This window comes from Cyrtonyx montezumae, unplaced genomic scaffold, assembly GCF_038088225.1.
Source record: "Cyrtonyx montezumae isolate F1298 unplaced genomic scaffold, pur_monq_1.0 scaffold_3, whole genome shotgun sequence".
NCBI lineage: Eukaryota > Metazoa > Chordata > Aves > Galliformes > Odontophoridae > Cyrtonyx > Cyrtonyx montezumae.
In genome coordinates, this window is record NW_027072034.1 from 114,937,983 (window position 1) to 114,956,404 (window position 18,422).

Sequence of the window (18,422 nt, forward strand, 5' to 3'; positions counted from 1 at the left end):
TTTTTGTCCTTGAACTCCAGCTGATGCACAGCACTGGACACATGGAGGAGGCAGTAAGAAGGCAACAGGTTCAGACTGGGCAGCCCAGCCTTGCTGACGGTTGCAAGAGCCTCAGGAACAAGCTCACCACTACTGACTCCTGGCTTCTGCTGGAGGAGCACTGAGATGTTGTTAGAACAAAGGTTCTGTGCTTGGGCACTCAAATTTGAAAACTTATTGAAGGTTTTGGGCCAATTGATTTAGCCAACAGTAACAAACCCATGGCACAGGCAAGACTGGAGCTTCTGATTTCCAGTCCCTCATGTCTATTTTTAGCTCCAAGCTCAGATACATAGTAAAAACCAAAAGCAAGCAGAGAACCTACTGGAAAATAGCAGCTGTGTCCTTTAGACTTTCTTCCACAAGTAGCTGGGCTTTAAGGAACAATAACAAAATGGCAACAACAAAGGAAAGGAGAAAATGAATCAATGATTAACTGTTTTTAGAGACTCCTCATTTGGCTTTTTAGAAAACTACATTTTTGCATCATGCTCCCAAGCAGTTCCCATCCATCGGAAGGCAGGAGCTTTGTTTCTTTTCAGGTCTCTCTTCTCCCTTGATGCACTTGTGCTAGTTTTTGAAAAGCAATAAGGCCATTCATACTGCTTGCCCTTTTAAAGATTATTTTAACCCATTCAGCAGCTCAATGACAACTTCTGAGTTCCCAGCAAATTACAGTAAAGTCTAAGCAGGGTAATTTGAGCTTGAGGCTTGCGATTTTTTTCTCAATGCCCTCAGTAATAAGACCACCTTTGTGTGATCAAGAAGCAGCTTTCAGTAGCTCAAAGATAAATGCTTATCTTGGAAGAAAAAAAATAAATCACATTTGTATTGTCTAACTTGTGCAGGAGTTTAAAGAAAACATATTCCTTAGCAACAAGTTGGTCCCAAGCAATGGTAAAACAATGATAATATGAACTAACAAAGATGTGCAAAAATTTCAGGGGAAATATGAATATTTGCTTAGGTAAGTCTACTTCAACATATATCCTGTGAAAAAAAATATAGGGAGAGAATTTGATAACATTTTTAAACATCTGTCATGATGCAGATATATCAGGAAGCTTAATTTTGGCATTCTTTAATGTATTCTATGTTTGTTGTGAGGAGGGGAACAAGACTGAATCTTTTGATCTTTAGACATAGTTTAAACATACACAGCATGCACTGGAGGTCATAAAAACACACCAGGATGCAAACATTTATTTTAAGCTATCTTGCATTTAAGACTTTATAGAGCACCCAGGAATGGTCGGTTGCCTTTCTTTTTTGAAGAACCACAGTAGCATTTGTTGAAAGGCTGGAATAGGGCTATAAAGAATCACCTTGAAACTGGACAGCAGCATGGATTTCATTATAGAAAATAACCCTACCACTCAGAAACGTATTTTTATGTCCTGGATGACAACCTGAAGTAGCCCAGAGCCAGTGTTTTTATAGACTCTATTATCTTTCAGACTTGACCTAAAAGCTTCATAAGAAGCAAAGTTATTTAGAATAATTTGATTTACAAGTGATGTCCATAAACCACAACTTTGCCACAAGCAGTTGCAGAGTGACAATCAGTAGTCTACACTGTCATTGGTAAATACTTTGCAAAGTGAGATGACTTGTCATTTTAATACCAGCATCCTTATCTGTATATTGAAACTAAACCCTAAAGTCAAAAATTAAAAAAACCCACAAGTTGTGGCAGTATTAATTACAGTGATTTCCTGGAAATCAGAATAATATGCACAGAATCTTTTCAAATTTTGAAATAAGTACCTTGGAAGAGGTAAGCTTTCAGCTGGTATGATTATGTATACGCATACTATAAAATCAGAATTTAAGATGTTTATATCTTCGAAGAATATGTTGAAAGTTACAGAAATGAGAACAGCAGAACTGCAGAGGAATAGCAAGTCTCCTTAGAAAGGATCCCTCATGTATTTTTAGGACTTTTAAACAAACTTTTGGTATTCTCTCTCTTCATAATATATATATATATATTTTTTTTTTCTGTCAAATTCTCCCAGAGGGCTCAGACTCTAGGGAATCAGGGCTTCCATCTGGGCCTGCAGGGTCCATGAAATAAATTTGAATAAAATCATTCTCAGAAGCACCAAGGAACTTGTTGTCTTTGAACAAATCTGTTTCTCAAGGCCAGACACAATTTGCTGACCTACTTTGGACAAGGATTTATTGACATCCCAGGCTGCAGCCTGCCTCCTGTGCCACTGCCAGGAGAGCTTGAACCACAGCTGCTGACGGGACGGTGATTAATTTGATTGTCACCAGCACGCCTCTGATCATAAGGCTTGCTCAGGAGGCACATAAAAGGAAACCCAGTTCAGTCATTTCGGTTTTGCTGCTAAGGGAGTGAGGGAAGCAGAAAAACAAATCCCAGCATAACTTAAAAGACTTCAGCCAGCCAGCAAGGCCAGCCCTTCAGCACAGGGCTCTTTGCACAGGTCTTCTGTCACTGGGTGGGTATGGCATGGTGCAACCAGCCAAGGGAGGCTTACAGGTAATACACTACTCAGTTGGCCCTTCAGTGGGAGTGAAGCCATCATTACTCATGCTCAGTGAAGCTGGGAAGTCCTATGCCCTGAGAAGTTCTTCAGGCTTGCTCAGACTGCAGTCTTGACTGTAGTACAGGAGAGTAGAAATGAATCCTTCCCCTCACAGAGGTATTCTTATAAATTTCCTTTACCACAAGAAGGAAGTAGCAGCACACAAGCCATACCAGATAATGATGTACTGCATGTGAAGTATGTCATGAAGATATCCTTCTGCATCACCAGCCTACCAACTGGTTATTTCAAACCACTTTGGCTGTTTATGCCAATAGACACCACAAAGATGTGCTGCACAGCCACATAACAAATGCAATGTGATGAAAAGTGTGAGTTTTCAGACTGTGACAAGCTATACTCTGTGCACATCATTCACAGCCCGTGATCCAGGCAAAAAAAATTTCTGTGGGTCAAAGGGTCAGCCACTGTCAACTGGAAGTAATTTCCCTTACAAGCTACAAAGGTCTGCAGGTGAAATTATTACAAGACTGCGACTACTTGGTGGCAACTGCAATGACAATACAAGGGAGACCACTGTAACTTTTAATATCTAATACAGGAATTTATGATACTTAACCACGGGATCTGGTTCCTTATTATCATCTTGCACTTTTTCTCATAATTTCCAACTTCTCCAAAGAGAATGTACAATGTTGCAAAGGCATCTTCTCATTTAATTTCCTGGTAATGTTTGCTCTGGCTTTTCACAGCACTGCTCCAACTGGAATATGATGGAAATACTTTCCCACTATTTTGTGCATTCCAACTTCACAGCACAAAACTGCGTGTCCAGAGACACAGCTGAAGGAGGTACCATGCTGGGGGTCAGACGAGGTTTCAAGACCCTGTAATGATTAAAGGAAGACCTCTAAAACTACGCCAGTCCAAATCCCTAGATGACAGAGTCACATGTAAAGTATTCCCAGGGAACAACCAGACATTATCCATGTTTTGGCTAAAGTTGAAAAGAAAACAACTGAGTAGCAAAGTATTCAGGATAAAATGTTCTCCAGTGGTACCTACTTAGCAATGCTCAACAGAGGAAAGGTATAAAGCCAGTCCTTTAGCAAAAACATGGTCTGTGCTTTATGCTCAATATGAAAATAGGCAAAAGTGTCTTGGAAAATTACTACAAAAATACAGACTTAAGTCTGTGTTTATGACAAATAAAGAATAAATATTTCTACCATGGATTATTTCAGCCAATGTGGAAAAAAAAAAGAGAAAAAAAAACCAACAAAAAAGGAATAAGATTATGTTTTAATAATTTTAATACCTGATAGGAGTACATATGATTAGTCTACACTAATCTAGTCAAATTCATTAAAGAGTGGGATTCATTTGAAATGTAAAAATATCTATTTCTCTATGACAGAGTTAGTCCATAGTGTTTACCATTCTTCCTGTACATCTGAGTGAGAATTGCCTGCAAGGGTGTGGGAGAAGTTGCCTTTTTACCTTACTGATTCAGATGACAAATTGGCTTCTTCTTGAAATTAAATGAAAAAACTATAATGGTGCTCTTTGTATATTATTATAAAAAAAAAATCAAAAATCATTTTCTAATTAGAGTATTTCAGGGTTCTTTTCACTGTAAATCTTGGGTTTCTCAGGGAGCAATTATTATGCAAGCAATGATGTTTTGAACAAAGGTTTTAACAGTGCTCGATAAGTTCTCCAACTATTATTCATTCTATTAAATGGAATTTGGAATTTATAGAAACTCCATCTCCTCTGGCTGGCACAGTTTCCTCACTACAAATTAATTTCCTGCCAAAAATGGTTTGCTTTTATCTGATGATCCAAAGCAGTTCCTTTGATAGAAAAGTAAAATAATTTAATCATTTATTTATTAAACTAACCCACAATTTGGAAGAGGAAAAAGAAGTAAGCAACTGGTCTCTTGCAAGTCTTCAAAGATGACGCACATAGTTATAATAACCAGATACTTGGAGTTTGCTCAAGTTGTTATCATTTAAACATTAAGATCTAATTACATCTTCTAATTTTATAGAAAGTCTTTTGGCTGATTTCCAAAAGCATGTCAAACTCCTATGGAAAACCAGGTAATAGGAATCTGTCCAAGTTTTTCCATACAGCAATATCACTTGGGGAACACAAGCCTAGCTGGGGGAAAATATTCAAAGTTACGGTCAGTGTAACCATGTACAAAACCATAAATACACTGGATTCAAACTGAAAGGTGTGCAATGCCTCCTTGATTTTATTTATTTATAAATGTGGTGCTATGTTTGTGTTCTGTCAAGTAGAGTTTGGTGGTGACGCAATATGGACTCTCTCCAAAGTCTGAATACCTCTTTAGCTCCAATAAACAGTCTTACATTTTCCTACAGTCTGGCCTCCCCCACAAAACAGTTATTGAAAGTGACCTGTCTCCAATTAACATGTCTCTCTGAATCAGGGCCTCACAGTAAGAACTCAGTGAGCTCAGCTTTCATAGAGCTGAAGCCATCCTGCAGACAACACCGAGATCTGGCAAACATAAAACATGGTCAATGATAGCGAAGTGTGGAATTCAGTCCTTCACATTACTGCTCCTTTACACATCATTGCATTTTCCTTTAACACTGGAATCAAAGACCAGAAACAGAACTCTCTAAGAGGGCTGCTAATTCCCTGAACACTGATGAGAGTACTGTGATCTAACCTAGACACTTGCACAGCGATCAACTGGTTATTTGGTCAACGTAAACTATGTGTCATTAACTAAACCACGCTTTGCTTCTATCTCTACTTTGCTTTTCAGATTAAACTCTTGTTTCTTTCTGTATGTTCCATAATCTAAGCCTGTACTATGCCTGTTAATGACTTTTACATCTTGTGTATCTTCTCAGTCTACTAAGTTGTTTTTCAAAAGTGACGCAAACTTTCAAAGAAACTAGAGGTTTAAATCTGCAAAGAGCGATGTAAGGAAAGGGAACACCACTTGAAAGTAGAATACTTATATATTGTGGCAATACCCAAGAGGACAAACAAGGTTAATGAGTTCAATAAACAGCATTAAAAAAAAAAGAGATCAGTTGTTTCTCAACAGGTTGGAACCTCAGACTTCTGAGTGTTGGAAACAACCAGTAGGCCAATCTCCATTTCTCTTCAGTCTTAAAATGATTTGGAAGTTGTCTACTTCTTGCTTATGTTCAACAGATGAAAATCACAGAGAAACAGAGCAGATACTTAATTAAATTATTTCCCACGTAATTTTCAGTTCCTGACCTCCTTCTGAATCTGTCTTTACAGTACAATTATAATATAATCCTCTTTCTTTCACCTATTTCCTCCTTTCTGTCACTCCAAGTCCATCTCATCCAGTTTCTGTCTCATGGTATCTTTCTTATTCTTTTCTCAGCAGATAGAAGCTCACGAGTCTTGGTTTAAGAAGCTTCGCTAAGCTTCCTGGGAATACTTGTTTCACAGGCAGCATACTACCTTAACCTATAGGTATTTGATAACTACAGCATGGGTGGTAGCCATCCTAAGGTCTCACAAGTAGGTTTCTGCTGTCTGGTAATATTCCAGTGTTTGAAAACTCTCGCATTACGGGAAAAATTGCCAAATTGTGTAAAACCAAATTGCTCTCATTACTTTAAGTTCTGTGAAGGTTTGTTGTTAAAACGGGTTGAAGCATTTTGCCCAGTCTCAAAAGGTTTCCAGCAATACCTTTGTTCTGTGGAAAGTTTACAGAACTGTTATTTTCTTGGTTTGTTTATAAAACCATTGCAAAACAAAATATTCCACAAATCACCCTCCTCCAGCATATTCTCTGCAAAGCCAATTCACTTCAAGTGTTCAAATTGCTGTCAATAGGAAGTGATGACGATGTACTGCAAGACTCCAAGGAACTATAACCAGATAAGAGCTTCTTTAATGGGTACATGCACTAGAGGAACTGTAGTAGCAGTCTGTAATAATTGTCACTTCTGATCACCATGGGAACGAAACAGAGGTCTACTTCGCAGAAAACACATTAGTAGTGACTCACCGACTGCTTGGGAAGCATGATTATTGAGAATCACTAGACTTGTGTGGGTGATAAAGAACAATATGCCCGTGCATTACTAAAAATCTGATGCCATTTCAACCATACTCCCATACATTCCTTTGCTAGAGATGCAGGATGAAATCAAGTAAATTAATGCTTTGTGCTTGTGTTCAATAGTAACAAATTCCCCCTTTATGTTCTGCAGTTTCAGCCTTGTGTGGCCCCTACAAGAGGATTGTGCCCCTAGTGAATAATGCCCTTTATGTCACATTTTACAGTGGGCTTTACCAGCGTGTCCACAACCTTCTTAGTGATGGATTTAATGCTTGATCAACACGAAAGTTTAGAGCTATGTTGCACCCTCTGAACTGTATTGCAATGTGGAAGGCACACTCAGGATGGGCAGTGTGGCCACCAAGAAATGGAGAAGTTCAGTGCTTACAACTAAGCTTCAGATTTAGCACTCAGAAGAAGGCAAAATCAACAAACTGTCGATTAGTGTAATTCAAAGGGCCAGCTGTCTTCTAGGTGGAAGAGCTCATGCAGAAACAAAAATTAGCATCCAACAAGAAAGCAGAGTTGTTTTTCAGATAATGGCAAACTGTAGTTTCAAACCTGTGCTTCGATGTCCTAGAACGTTCCAAGATTCAATTGTTTGCGCTGAGATATGTGACTTCAAGAATAATATTTCTGGGCTTTGAAAGAAGCCCAAATTGGAGATTCTCAGATTATGAAGTCTGAATCCACCGTCTTTAATAAAGTGCTTTCAGAGTGCAAATATACTTCCTCAACTCTGGATGGAGAAAGAGTGACAACTTGAAACAGCACAACAGCCCAACGCTTAAATGTTCCTTCTTCACAAACGGTAATTCAAGAAGTTTAGACAAAATCAAAGTATATTTCTTAATAATAATAACTCTGCCATTCAATGGCTTCTTGTTTTCTATTTGTAATTCTCATGCTGAACCATCAATGAAAGCCTAAATATCTTCCAAGGGTGCTATCAAATATGCAGCTGTCAGCTGGCATATAGGGTTTCTTTTATGTTCCTCCTCCTAACAGAAATAGCCATAGATTGTAAGGTTTGAAAGAGTATACTTATTTCTTCATAAAATGTCATGTGCTTTTATAAACAAAGGCTTAGGAAATGCTACACACCACAGAGGAATTTTGATGAGTGGACAATCAGTTCCCTAAGTGGAATTTGGCCAAGACAGAATACAGTGTACTGTCATAAAGTTTCCACATCTCTGCGTCCTTGGGAAAACAAAAGACAAGAGTTTGCAAATCTAAGACAAGGCCCTAGCTCTCCAGTCTGAAAAGAACAGCTGTGCATGGCATATATGAATGTAGATCTACTGCAGAAATTTCAGCCCATGAGACCGAAACATACATCAGTTGATCGGTAAGCTTTTACGGCGAGAAGATGCAAAGGAACAAAAATATTAAGAAAGAAACCACCATACCTCCCACACATTCAGAAGATTAATCATTAAGAGTACAATTCTGCAATGTGCTCACCTCTTTGCAACTTTGCACAAGAAAAATTAGGTGATGACGTAAAACAAGAAAAAGTTTCAACTGCCAACAAGTTTCAACTCCTTCAGCTGCCCCACCACCAGGTGCTAGGAGCTACTCTTTGAGATCACTTTGTTTTGACCTCAATCCACACAATCAGATATCAGCAGCAGTGCAAGAGATATCTGAATACAACCTGGTCCACTGATGATTTTCCTAGCAAGGGAAGGACTACTGGTGCCTATCACTGGCTTTTCCAATTGCACTACGTTGTATCCTAGGATGACTGGCTTCTTGCTAGTTTTTGGTTTGGGGGGGATTTTTTTGTCTGCTTTGTTGTTTATTTTTCTATGGGAAAGGCAATCATGGTTAGGTCAGATATGGGCCTCGCACCTCCCTGCTAAATAAACTTGTGCTGTTCAAATGATATAGTCTGTTTGTGCAGCATATGATGTGGGAACTATATTCTTTTGCAATGGCGAGCTGATGGGAAGCAAAACTGCACCCAGCACTATTTGAGTTCTTATCAGCTTGGTTTGTAGGAACAGGAGTCTGTAGACATAATTTACAGAAAATCATTCATAATGAGGTATTCTAACACCAACTCCTAATCTACAAGTTATTTCACCTTGGTTCCAGGTTGAAGGGGTCAAGTATGAACTGTATATTTGCCACTGGGAGCTGGAAGCTTGAAAGCACTGATAAGCAAAGCAGCAGAGTTCTTGAGAACAGAAGTAAATATTGGCACAAACACTTAAAAGGTGGCAAGCAAGAAGTACTGTTAAATGCATCTCTTTACAGACCTCACAATAACTGAACTACTGCTTATTTTAAAGTTGAAGCTGCAAGCTGCAGGAAATCATAGTCAATAATTTCTTATTGGTCTTAACAGATTTGGTGAGATGGGTAGGGATTTCAGCATTCTCAATGTTCCATGGGATGTCCAAATTTTCTGTTTTCCTTTTGCTTTTTATTTTGAAAGTGGTCGTTAATCTACTGTAGTACATGAATGTGGTGTGGATTTTTTGTTATTATTTGTTGAGCAGTGTAACATTGTGATTTATTTTAAAAGTTTGACTAACAAATTATGCAAAAAGGTTTAATAATTAAAATACTTGTTCAGCCACATGGAAATGTACCATCCCATTTGGTTTACGTTTTGTGCAAAAACTCCAGGTGTTATCAATGTAATGAATTTTAACTCCCCTCCCTCCCCCCCTGCATCCATAACTTAATACATTAATTAATCAATATGCAGAAGTAATAACTACACTGATTCTGTTACTATTTTCTATATTTGAGATGACAGGAGATGAGCTGAGCTCTCCCTGATAATACTATCACTTCACCTTACCCAAGGGAATGTCATTGAAATATCACATAGAATGGAAGACATAACATAATAGTTTGGTTCATTCATATTTTTTTTTTCATGTAATGCTTTATAAAAGAGATAAAGCTGAAGAAAATGAAAACAGACATACATATTATGATGATGAGATACACTGTCCTTATTTAAATAAATTTCCTTGAGCAATGTAAAAGGTGCAAATTAAACACTAGTATTCGTTTCAGTGTATAAAAGTGATGATAGTAATTATAAACAGCCCAATGGTCTTTTGCCTAGTTCTTTCCATTAAGTTTTCACAGCAAAAATAGTAAAATTTGCAATATTACCAAAAAGATGCAAATCTGATATATATATATTACTCTGAAGTAAATTAACAATTAATTTATAAGAATCTACCATAGGAACTATTAAGTGGACAGTAATAATGATTTTCTATATAAAATCTATTAAAAATTTTTGGAGGAAATATACCAAGCGTAGCTGATAGCTGATGAAATCTGCAATATGGCCACAGAGAAATAACTTGCAGATCATCAAAGTTAGCTCTTGTGCAGAAACATCCACCACGAGTTCATTAATTTCATTTTCCTCTGGAGAACAGCAGGAGGTTTCCATAACACAATCATCATAGCAAACAGATTCAACGTTGTACTTTAAGCTTTACCCGTAGTTGGAACTTGCGACAGTTTAGGTTTTTTGGTGCTCTGATCTGTCTTGCTCTCTGGAAGGCTACGTAAATATAAAAATCTTCAGCAGAAAGACAACTCTCTCTAAAGTACTGGCAACTGGTCTTTGCAGAAAACTGCTAAAAAATAAAAAAAATAGGGATAAAAAGATTTAGCTGAACTGGTAAAGCAACACTACACATAAAGCAGTTAACTAGGGCTCTGTTAGAAGCTGTGAGATTTGAGGTCTATGCCCTCTTGACACACATGCACAGAAACTCTTGGAGCTCACTGGATGGTTTGCAGGTTTAAAGGGGCTCCTCTGTGCAAATTTTCTGTAGCCTGAATGAGCAGCCAAGCTTTGATTTCGCAATGATGAAGCCAAAGAGCACTTTCAACTATTCTGAACAGCAAAAAAATAAAATAAAATAAAAAGGTAATTAACACAAATTCCAGTCACCAACCACGAATGGAAAACCACAACCTCAAGAAGGCCCCTCAGCCTTGCTCAGATCAAGGTGATGGCATTCTTGGCTCAGACACCTTCTCCAGGTTACTGAAATGAGCGTGATGACCAACTTCAGTTCTCTCTGCACATGAGGGCAGAGCCCGTGGAGCTTTAAACATTCACATGATTAAAGACAACCAGTATAGCCGTGTTCTGCTTTACTGGTTCTGCATCCAGCACCGAGACAAGCCAGAACTGTTCCTGGTTCTTCACCTAAATTAGGAAAGGGTTATTCTTTCTATAGAAAATGTTGGCAGTTTTATAATTTCCCCTCCATACCAGCTGAACACCACACAGACCTCTTTTGAACTTTGTCAATATTTATTCAGCTCACATTCTGAATGGAAGATAAGGTTGTTTTGTTTTAATTCAGACATGAATTTGTAAAGGACTTTTTAAAATCAGTCATTTAATTGAAACTCTTAAGTCAGATCCCATTAATTTTCACTGTCTCTGGCCAGCAGAGAACAAAGCACCACAGATTTTCTCCTATCAGGAGGAAAGCTCCAGTGTGCCACATACTGGGTGCTTCATGTTGATCTGCAAGGTGGCCCCAATAATTGAGAAATATTTGACTGCAGGGATAACAATGGTCTACGTGCTGCTGAGTGCACCCTCCCCACATCAGGTCCCATAGTTCAGCTGCAGTGCAGTTGAAGGGGAGTACAAAGACATTTGATTTTTATCCATTCTCCAACAGGGTAAGATGGAGTTTCCTTGCTTCCCACTTCTGATCAAAAAGGTGGCTTTACCCACCACTCAGTTTTTGTCTGCACCACTGGGACCAGACCCTGGTTCAGCCCTTGGAAGTTGCAGTGCAGCTGGAAATACAACCAGGCGATCCCAAGGCTCCTGACAGCCTCACAGAGCACCACCTCTGGGTTTCCTTCCAACTAACACATCCCAAACACAAAACAATAATTAAGCCATACTGACCTCCAGCTGTTTGGATCTTGATGTGTTTATTTCCTTCTAATCTTAATTAGAAAACAAAAGGTAAAGAAGGTTAAACATTGTAACATATCACCCATTTAGAACACAGTTAAACAAAGCATGCAACAAAGGTACTACTGCTCCAAAGACAGCTGCTATTATTACAACAAACTCTTTTCTTCATTTTTTGTTTTGCAGCACATTTTGGAAGCTCCCGTCAGTGACTTAGCTCTGTGGTGTACGTAAGTGACAGCAGCATTTTGTTGTATTAAATCTGAAAAATATTATGCAATCTTATAAATATGTTTATGGCTTGTCTACTAAGTAACTGTAAACCCAGTGTCTTATTTTCCACTGTTTAAAACCACAGCATGAAAAAGACACGGTTTGCATAGGGTATTGTGTAAGAACAGAAGCCAACCTGAAAGCACCCACTAACCGTTATTACTGAATATCACTGCAGTGCAAGTAAACATCTTCAGATCTAAAAATAGTGCCACGGCTCTGCAACCGCATATATCATCGCCTCTTAATCCTAACTATGTTTTGTTTTCCTTGAATTCACACAGCACTCAGAGCACGGAGAAGCTGTTCAGAAGACAATGTACCACCCTGGCACCATCTGCTCTATGATTCCTCTGCAGAAGTCAGCGTGTTAGAACTTAAATATACGGGAGCAATCACTTGGATGATTATAAACAGCCCCACTGCCTTATGAGGGCCCAGTGCTGTTAAGTCTGTCTGAAGTAATCTCTGATTCTTAAAGGATAAATACATCTCACTAGCTAAAACTAAACCAAAAAAAGTGGGAGAAATGCAATGCACAACCTTTCAATACCTTTTGATGCAGCTTTCGTCTGACTGGAAACCATGGCAGCTGCATCTGATGGCAGACCAACATACACACCACCATAGTTCCTGATACGAAGAAAAAAATTAACAGACATCAGAGCTTAACTGAAACACTTCTTCCTACATCATGAACATCACACAGCAGCTTTACAAAGACCACGGATGGTCAGAGAGGATGGACAACCATCCTCAGAGAAGCCCTCCTTTCCCACAGCTACAGGAAAGGTTTTCCTTCTAGAGATCAAACAGACAGATAGCCTGATGGCAGTGCCCAGCTCTGAGACCACAGAAGCACCTCTCTTCTCACAATGCATGCCAATTAAACACTTTGACCTCTCCTGGATCTACACCCCCTCCTTAGGGCCATACTTGGAGAACACTGTTAGGAAGGCACATAAGAGTATTAGATACTTTTGTAGTGCAACCCTCTCCCTTTCATGACCTTAAAGAATTTCTGACTCTGTGGCAAGTATAAAAAGCAGGGAATGATGCAAGGAGGTGGAAATGGGGTCCTTAAGAGTCTCTGCCATACTTACAGGGTAGCTTCTCAGACCCACTAGGTTCTAAACGAATCACAACTCCTCCAGTTCCTGGGTCTCTGAGTTGATTTCTGATTTATTTGATGATAGAGTTGTACTTCCTTCAATTTCCAGCCCAACATAGATCTCCCACTGGCGCTAATGCCATTTGTGGCAGGGACGTTGTGAAGGCAGAGGCCATTGGCCATTATGGAGCAGATCACTTACAGTTGTGAGATATGTGCTCCTCTTGCTGAAAAGCTCCTTCCCCCAACACTGTAACAGGGGTGAGGATCACCAATTTTGCATTTTGCATGAGATTTCCTACTCTTTTTTACTTTGCTCTGTGGTGTTGGTGGGAATTAATAGGATGCATATCCAGCAGCAGAACTCAGTGCAGTCAATTCCAAATAAAGCAAGTACAGCACCTACCTCCTTTTGTCATCATCTGATACAGATTCTTCTGCTCTGTAACACCAAAAGACATAAAACATGTTAGCAAATACTTTATTTCAGATCCTCTGTAACCATCTGGGTAGATTCAGGGGCAAAGGAAGAAGGGAATTATTGCTGATCCCAGTTTCATTCATATCATCCACAATGCAATAAAGTACTCAAAAAGGCAAAAACAAACAAACAAAAAAAAGAGTAACAATTTTCCAATCCAACGTAGAAAGAAAAGGATTGAAAACAGTTGTAGCTTACTTGCCTCGATCCCCTCCTGTGATGCCTGAAAGTAGGCTTGGGAGCTGAAGCTGGTAAATAAATGTATTTCCTGAGTGAGTCCCCACATGAAATACAACATAAAATCTCTGAACAAAACAGAAAGAATTATGGGCTGTTTTTTCACCAACAGAGAACTGGATGGGAGTGGACATCCACGGCATGAGAATGATGATGAAGAAAGAAACCTTCACAGTAGGTGTGCCAAAATGTGTTCACGAACCTCTATATAAAGTGAGGTACAGCTGCTACTGAAGTCCGAGTTGTTTCCCAATCAACAAAATGCAAAATAAATCTCATAAAAATAGGCAACTCGTTTCCTTTTCCCTTCTCTGGCGAGGTTCAAGACCCACCTGGATGCCTGTGCAACCTGGTCTAGGGAGCTGATTGGCAGGGGGACTGACTCAAAGATCTCTAGAGGTCCCTTCCAACCCCCTACAGTTCTGTGATGCTGTGGTTCAGGGTAAAATGGATAGAGAGTCACTGATGTTTGACTCTCCCTCCTTAAAATACTGCCCAGTGTAGTTGAACCAGAGCAGAGGGTAAAGTAAACCAGGATTGACAAGAAGGCAAATGTGGTTAAAAATAAGATAAAAATGCCAGTTGACTCTCTGTGGGTATAGTACCTGTTCTGCATTCTCACCCTGTGCCTCAGCATCAGCCTTCACCCAAAGTACTTAATCACCTTTGACTAAATATTTAGACTTTGAACTCTGTTGCTTGCACATGTTGTTCGCTGGATGGTGTCACTTGTATATTCTCATCTAGGGAGAAATTGTCTGAATTATGGGGGCAATGAGAAGACACTCCCTATCATCAGCTGAAATATGAACTTCTGATCTGCTCCCCAGACTTAGTGTAACTCCATATTGAAAGGCTGTTCTGAACTAGGATACTGAACAGTAGTGTATGTCATTTCTTATTGTAATCTGTTTATTCTGAAAGGTAGGTGTAATAAGGAAGGATGTGCTGATCTGCCTGAGGGTAGGAAGGCCCTACAGAAGGATCTGGACAGGCTGGATCGATGGGGTGAGGCCAGTTGTATGAGCTTCAGAAAGACCAAGCACCAGGTCATGCACTTTGGTCACAATAACCCCATGCAGAGCTACAGCCTTGGGGCAGAGTGGCTGGCAAACTGAGGGAAGGAAAAGGATCTGGGATTGTTAATGCACAGCCAACTGAACATGAGCCAGCAGTGTGCCCAGGTGGCCAATGCCAATGGCACCCTGGCTTGTATCAGAAATAGTGCAGGCAGTGAGACCACAGAAGTAACTGTCCCTCAGTACTCAGCACTGGTGAGGCTGTGGCTTGAATAATGTGTTCAGTTCTTCAAGACACAACCTTAAATGCAGGAGGATGCCCCTATGATCTCAGTCACCGCTTTCCTGTGCGGACAGCAAGTTTTGTGCTACAAACTGGAAATAATCTCACACATCTTTGTATGCAGCAGAGCATTCTTAACTGTCCATTGTGCATCAGCACAGTGAATAGGGATACACAGTTCTTTTTAACATTTAAGTACTCTGCAGTTTTCCCAAAGGACAGTCACAAAGGGCATCCCACTGGCTGCTGTCTTTGCCCATGTCTTATCATTTAAGAGATAATGAGCAATAGAATCACAGAACTGTAGGGGTAGGAACTGACCTCAAGAGATCATCAAGTCCAATCCCTGCTGAAGTAGGTTCCCTACAGAAGATCGCACAGGTAGGCATCCAGATGGGTCTTGAATATCTCCAGAGAAGGAGACTCCACAACCCCTCGGGGCAGCTTTACTGTCTGACCTTCCTGCCAGTGCTGTCCAGATGAGTAAGAAGCATCTCCTTTGCCACCACCCAGCTTCAGCTCTCCTGTACAAAGCCAGAAAAAAGCAGAGACCCTTTTACTTGAGGCCTGTGTGAAACTCCTTTATCACTCTGCCCAGTTCCAGCAGAAGGAAGAGGAAAGCATATGTATATCAACAAGTAGGAATGAGCAGTATATTTTTAGTTTAAAAATAAAAAAAAATGACAGCACTTTTAGAAAAGGACTTTGGGTGCCAGGAGATAACAATCATTTCTGTTGAACCAACCACATGTGTCATAGGATTATCTCATACAACTGGAAACAGTTTCTATGATCCAGAACTAATATCCAGAGAAAAATCCTTTTAAAGCACTGACAACTTCATGAGCGGCTTGAAGCCTCTAAAATGGAGTTGTAAGAATAACAATCAATATTGTCCAACAGGAAATTAATGTCAATGTTTAGAAAAGCCTCTACCAGGCAACAGGGCTATTTTGTTCTGTTCTAGCAATGTTCCGTTATGGGGCATCACTGAGCCATTACTGTCATTCTCTCACCAAAACAAATTACCCAGGACTGTGATTAAGCAGGGAAGCTTTTTTTTTTTTAACATGTTGCTCTCCTCCTTTTCTCTCAGTAGCTACAAATCGAAGTCTGACTTTACAATGCCTTTTCTCCTAAATGCTCAACAGCAAATATAGTCCAGGGCTGAACAGGCCACAGCTCTTGGGCTGGGAGACAGCCGGGTTCAATCTGCCATACTCTACTACTGAGCAGACAGAGGAGGAACATGGAAGTGTTCAGAGGAAAAGAAAGAAAAGATGTGGGTGCTGTCACTTTCTAAGCAGCACGGGAAGGAGTGCTGCTCCAACGTATGTATACATCTCTTGCCTTCACTACAGACTGTAATTTAAGGCACCATTTCCAAAGGTGCACACTAATTTCATGTGTTCAGATTTCTAGAAGCCAGCTGCGCCTGATGGACCACTGCTGCTCCTGCACCAATGCTGCATGAGCAGAGGTGGCCTCGGAGTGAGCTGCAATGGTGACACTCAGACACATGAGAATGGAAGGCAGATCCTTTGGTTTCAGCAGCGCTCTAATTGCTGCATCTCCCAGGCTCACTCTCCCCTCTCCTCTTCTAGTAAGTCTCTAGTTTCCTCTTTTGTCAAGGATGAAAGAAGAATCTAGCATAAAAAATATAACCTTTAAATACCTCACTTTGCACCAGAGAGCCTCCATTTACAGTGTCTTCCAGGCAGAGCAAGTTATCATAAGCCTTTCTGCATCGGGAATTGATGGTAACAGGAACTAAACAGGTGGGACCAGATAGACGGATGTGTTTTGTAGTGATCTGATGCTGTGCCACTGCATCTTCTCTCAGATGCTGTTGACATCTGCTGCAAAGGGACTGAGATCACATTTTTCAGCAGATGACGTAGGTGGAGTCCTGCAACTGGCAGGCGGATTTAACAGCAAATCCACACAACAGCATCTATTTTCAGCTAGAATAAATGTTTCTTTTGGTAAGGATTTATCTGTCCCAAGAGGCTTCCTGTCATTCTCTTAAGTCTGAAAAATATTCTTGGTTATCCAGCTGTCAGTTTTTACATCCATCAGTCCTGCGTCCATTTGATGACAAACAAGCTGCCATTTTTCACATAATATTTTAAACATAAAATGACAGGCATTCACGTTAATTCACCCCATCCACATTTTTCTTATCTCAGCTTTTATGCTTCATCCATGTTGAGCTTCAGCTTTATACAGACTCTTTCTAGCAGTGCTCAGTAGTGCCATCAGAAATTACTTACGAAACTTTGCACAAGTGACAGATTGTGTCACCTTAGTTTACCAGTATTTCTTTGGACCAAGGGACAGGAACTATCAATTAGTAATCTGATGGACAGGGACTATCAATGTGTATTTGATCTCCCTATTATTTTGAAACAGGCTCAAATTACTGTATCCTTTCCTTCCTACTGCTACTAATTTAATCCAAACCTAGGCACACTCCTAACACAACAGGCATCACGCTATTTCACAGCATACACTTTATCCCTCTTAAAACCAAGCTTCCCCATTTAGCATGAAGTCCTTTCCTTAGAAACACAATGAGTGAGTTGGCTGAAGCTGGCTGACAGGTTCACCAGTTATCTGTGGGCTGGAGTATAGAGGAGGAGATCATGTTCCCAGATGACATGCCCTTTTTGTTGTGACCTCAAGAGCACTTAGCATGGGCAATTATATCATCATCTTCATGTTAGCAGAGGAGCAACCCAAGGCCAAGTGTGCCCAATCCAAGGCCCAGGGAGCCCAGCAGCTTCCCTGCGGTCACCAGTAGGCTCTGAGCAGGATCCAGTCCTCCCCTCAATCCACCCAGCTGTTGGAGTCCCAATGGATTGCCATCAGGAAACAAGGAATCATTTGAATTACAATAACCGGACCCTGTGCTGAAAAGTGTGGCCACCTAAATGCTTTTCTTGACCACAGCTGACATGACTGAAATAGTTTTTTCAGGTGTTTTACTTCCATTGTAAAAATCTGCTGCTAAATATTAAGATGACTGATGTAGGACTTCTCTGGTTATCACCACTGTTCCTCCCTCCTTAACAGATTTGTGTTTCTACGGCCTGACTAGAAGGCTCAATCATGCTATTACTCACACATGTTGTTCAGCTGGCTCTGCTGTACTTATCTGAATGAGTAATGGTCCCAGGACCAACTCTCTGTCTTTGTTGCAGTCTGCACTAGAAGTTTGATTTTTCTAAGTTATCTCTATATTTTTTTAGAAACTTGACAGATTATCTATTATTAAGTAGGATTTTCCCAGCATTAAATTCTAAAGTCCCATCCCTACAGATGCTTACACACATATGAACACAGTTCTATGTGTACCCATAGCTTCAAGCACAGAAATGTCTACTACATTCTTATTTTAATAGTGCTTGCAAATTTTGAAATGTAAAACTATC

The 18,422-nt window shown here is 40.0% G+C and overlaps 1 protein-coding gene across 10 annotated transcripts in view; it reads right to left on the reverse strand.

Moving 5' to 3' along the window:
• CUNH12orf75 (chromosome unknown C12orf75 homolog) overlaps positions 1-18,422 on the reverse strand; it is a 134,751-nt gene that overhangs the window by 108,633 nt on the left and 7,696 nt on the right. Inside the window, exons 3-7 of one of the 10 annotated variants that reach the window (XR_010622565.1) lie at positions 13,375-13,410; positions 12,401-12,490; positions 11,576-11,616; positions 10,424-10,534; positions 10,186-10,268 (exon numbers count right to left, since the gene is read on the reverse strand). Coding sequence is in view for 7 of the 10 variants with exons in the window: in XM_065743095.1 (XP_065599167.1) it covers positions 11,734-11,846; positions 12,411-12,490; positions 13,375-13,410 (229 nt within the window). In the remaining 3 variants the exon portion in view is untranslated. The other 9 variants (XR_010622564.1, XR_010622563.1, XM_065743102.1 and 6 more) reach the window with 9 other exon arrangements.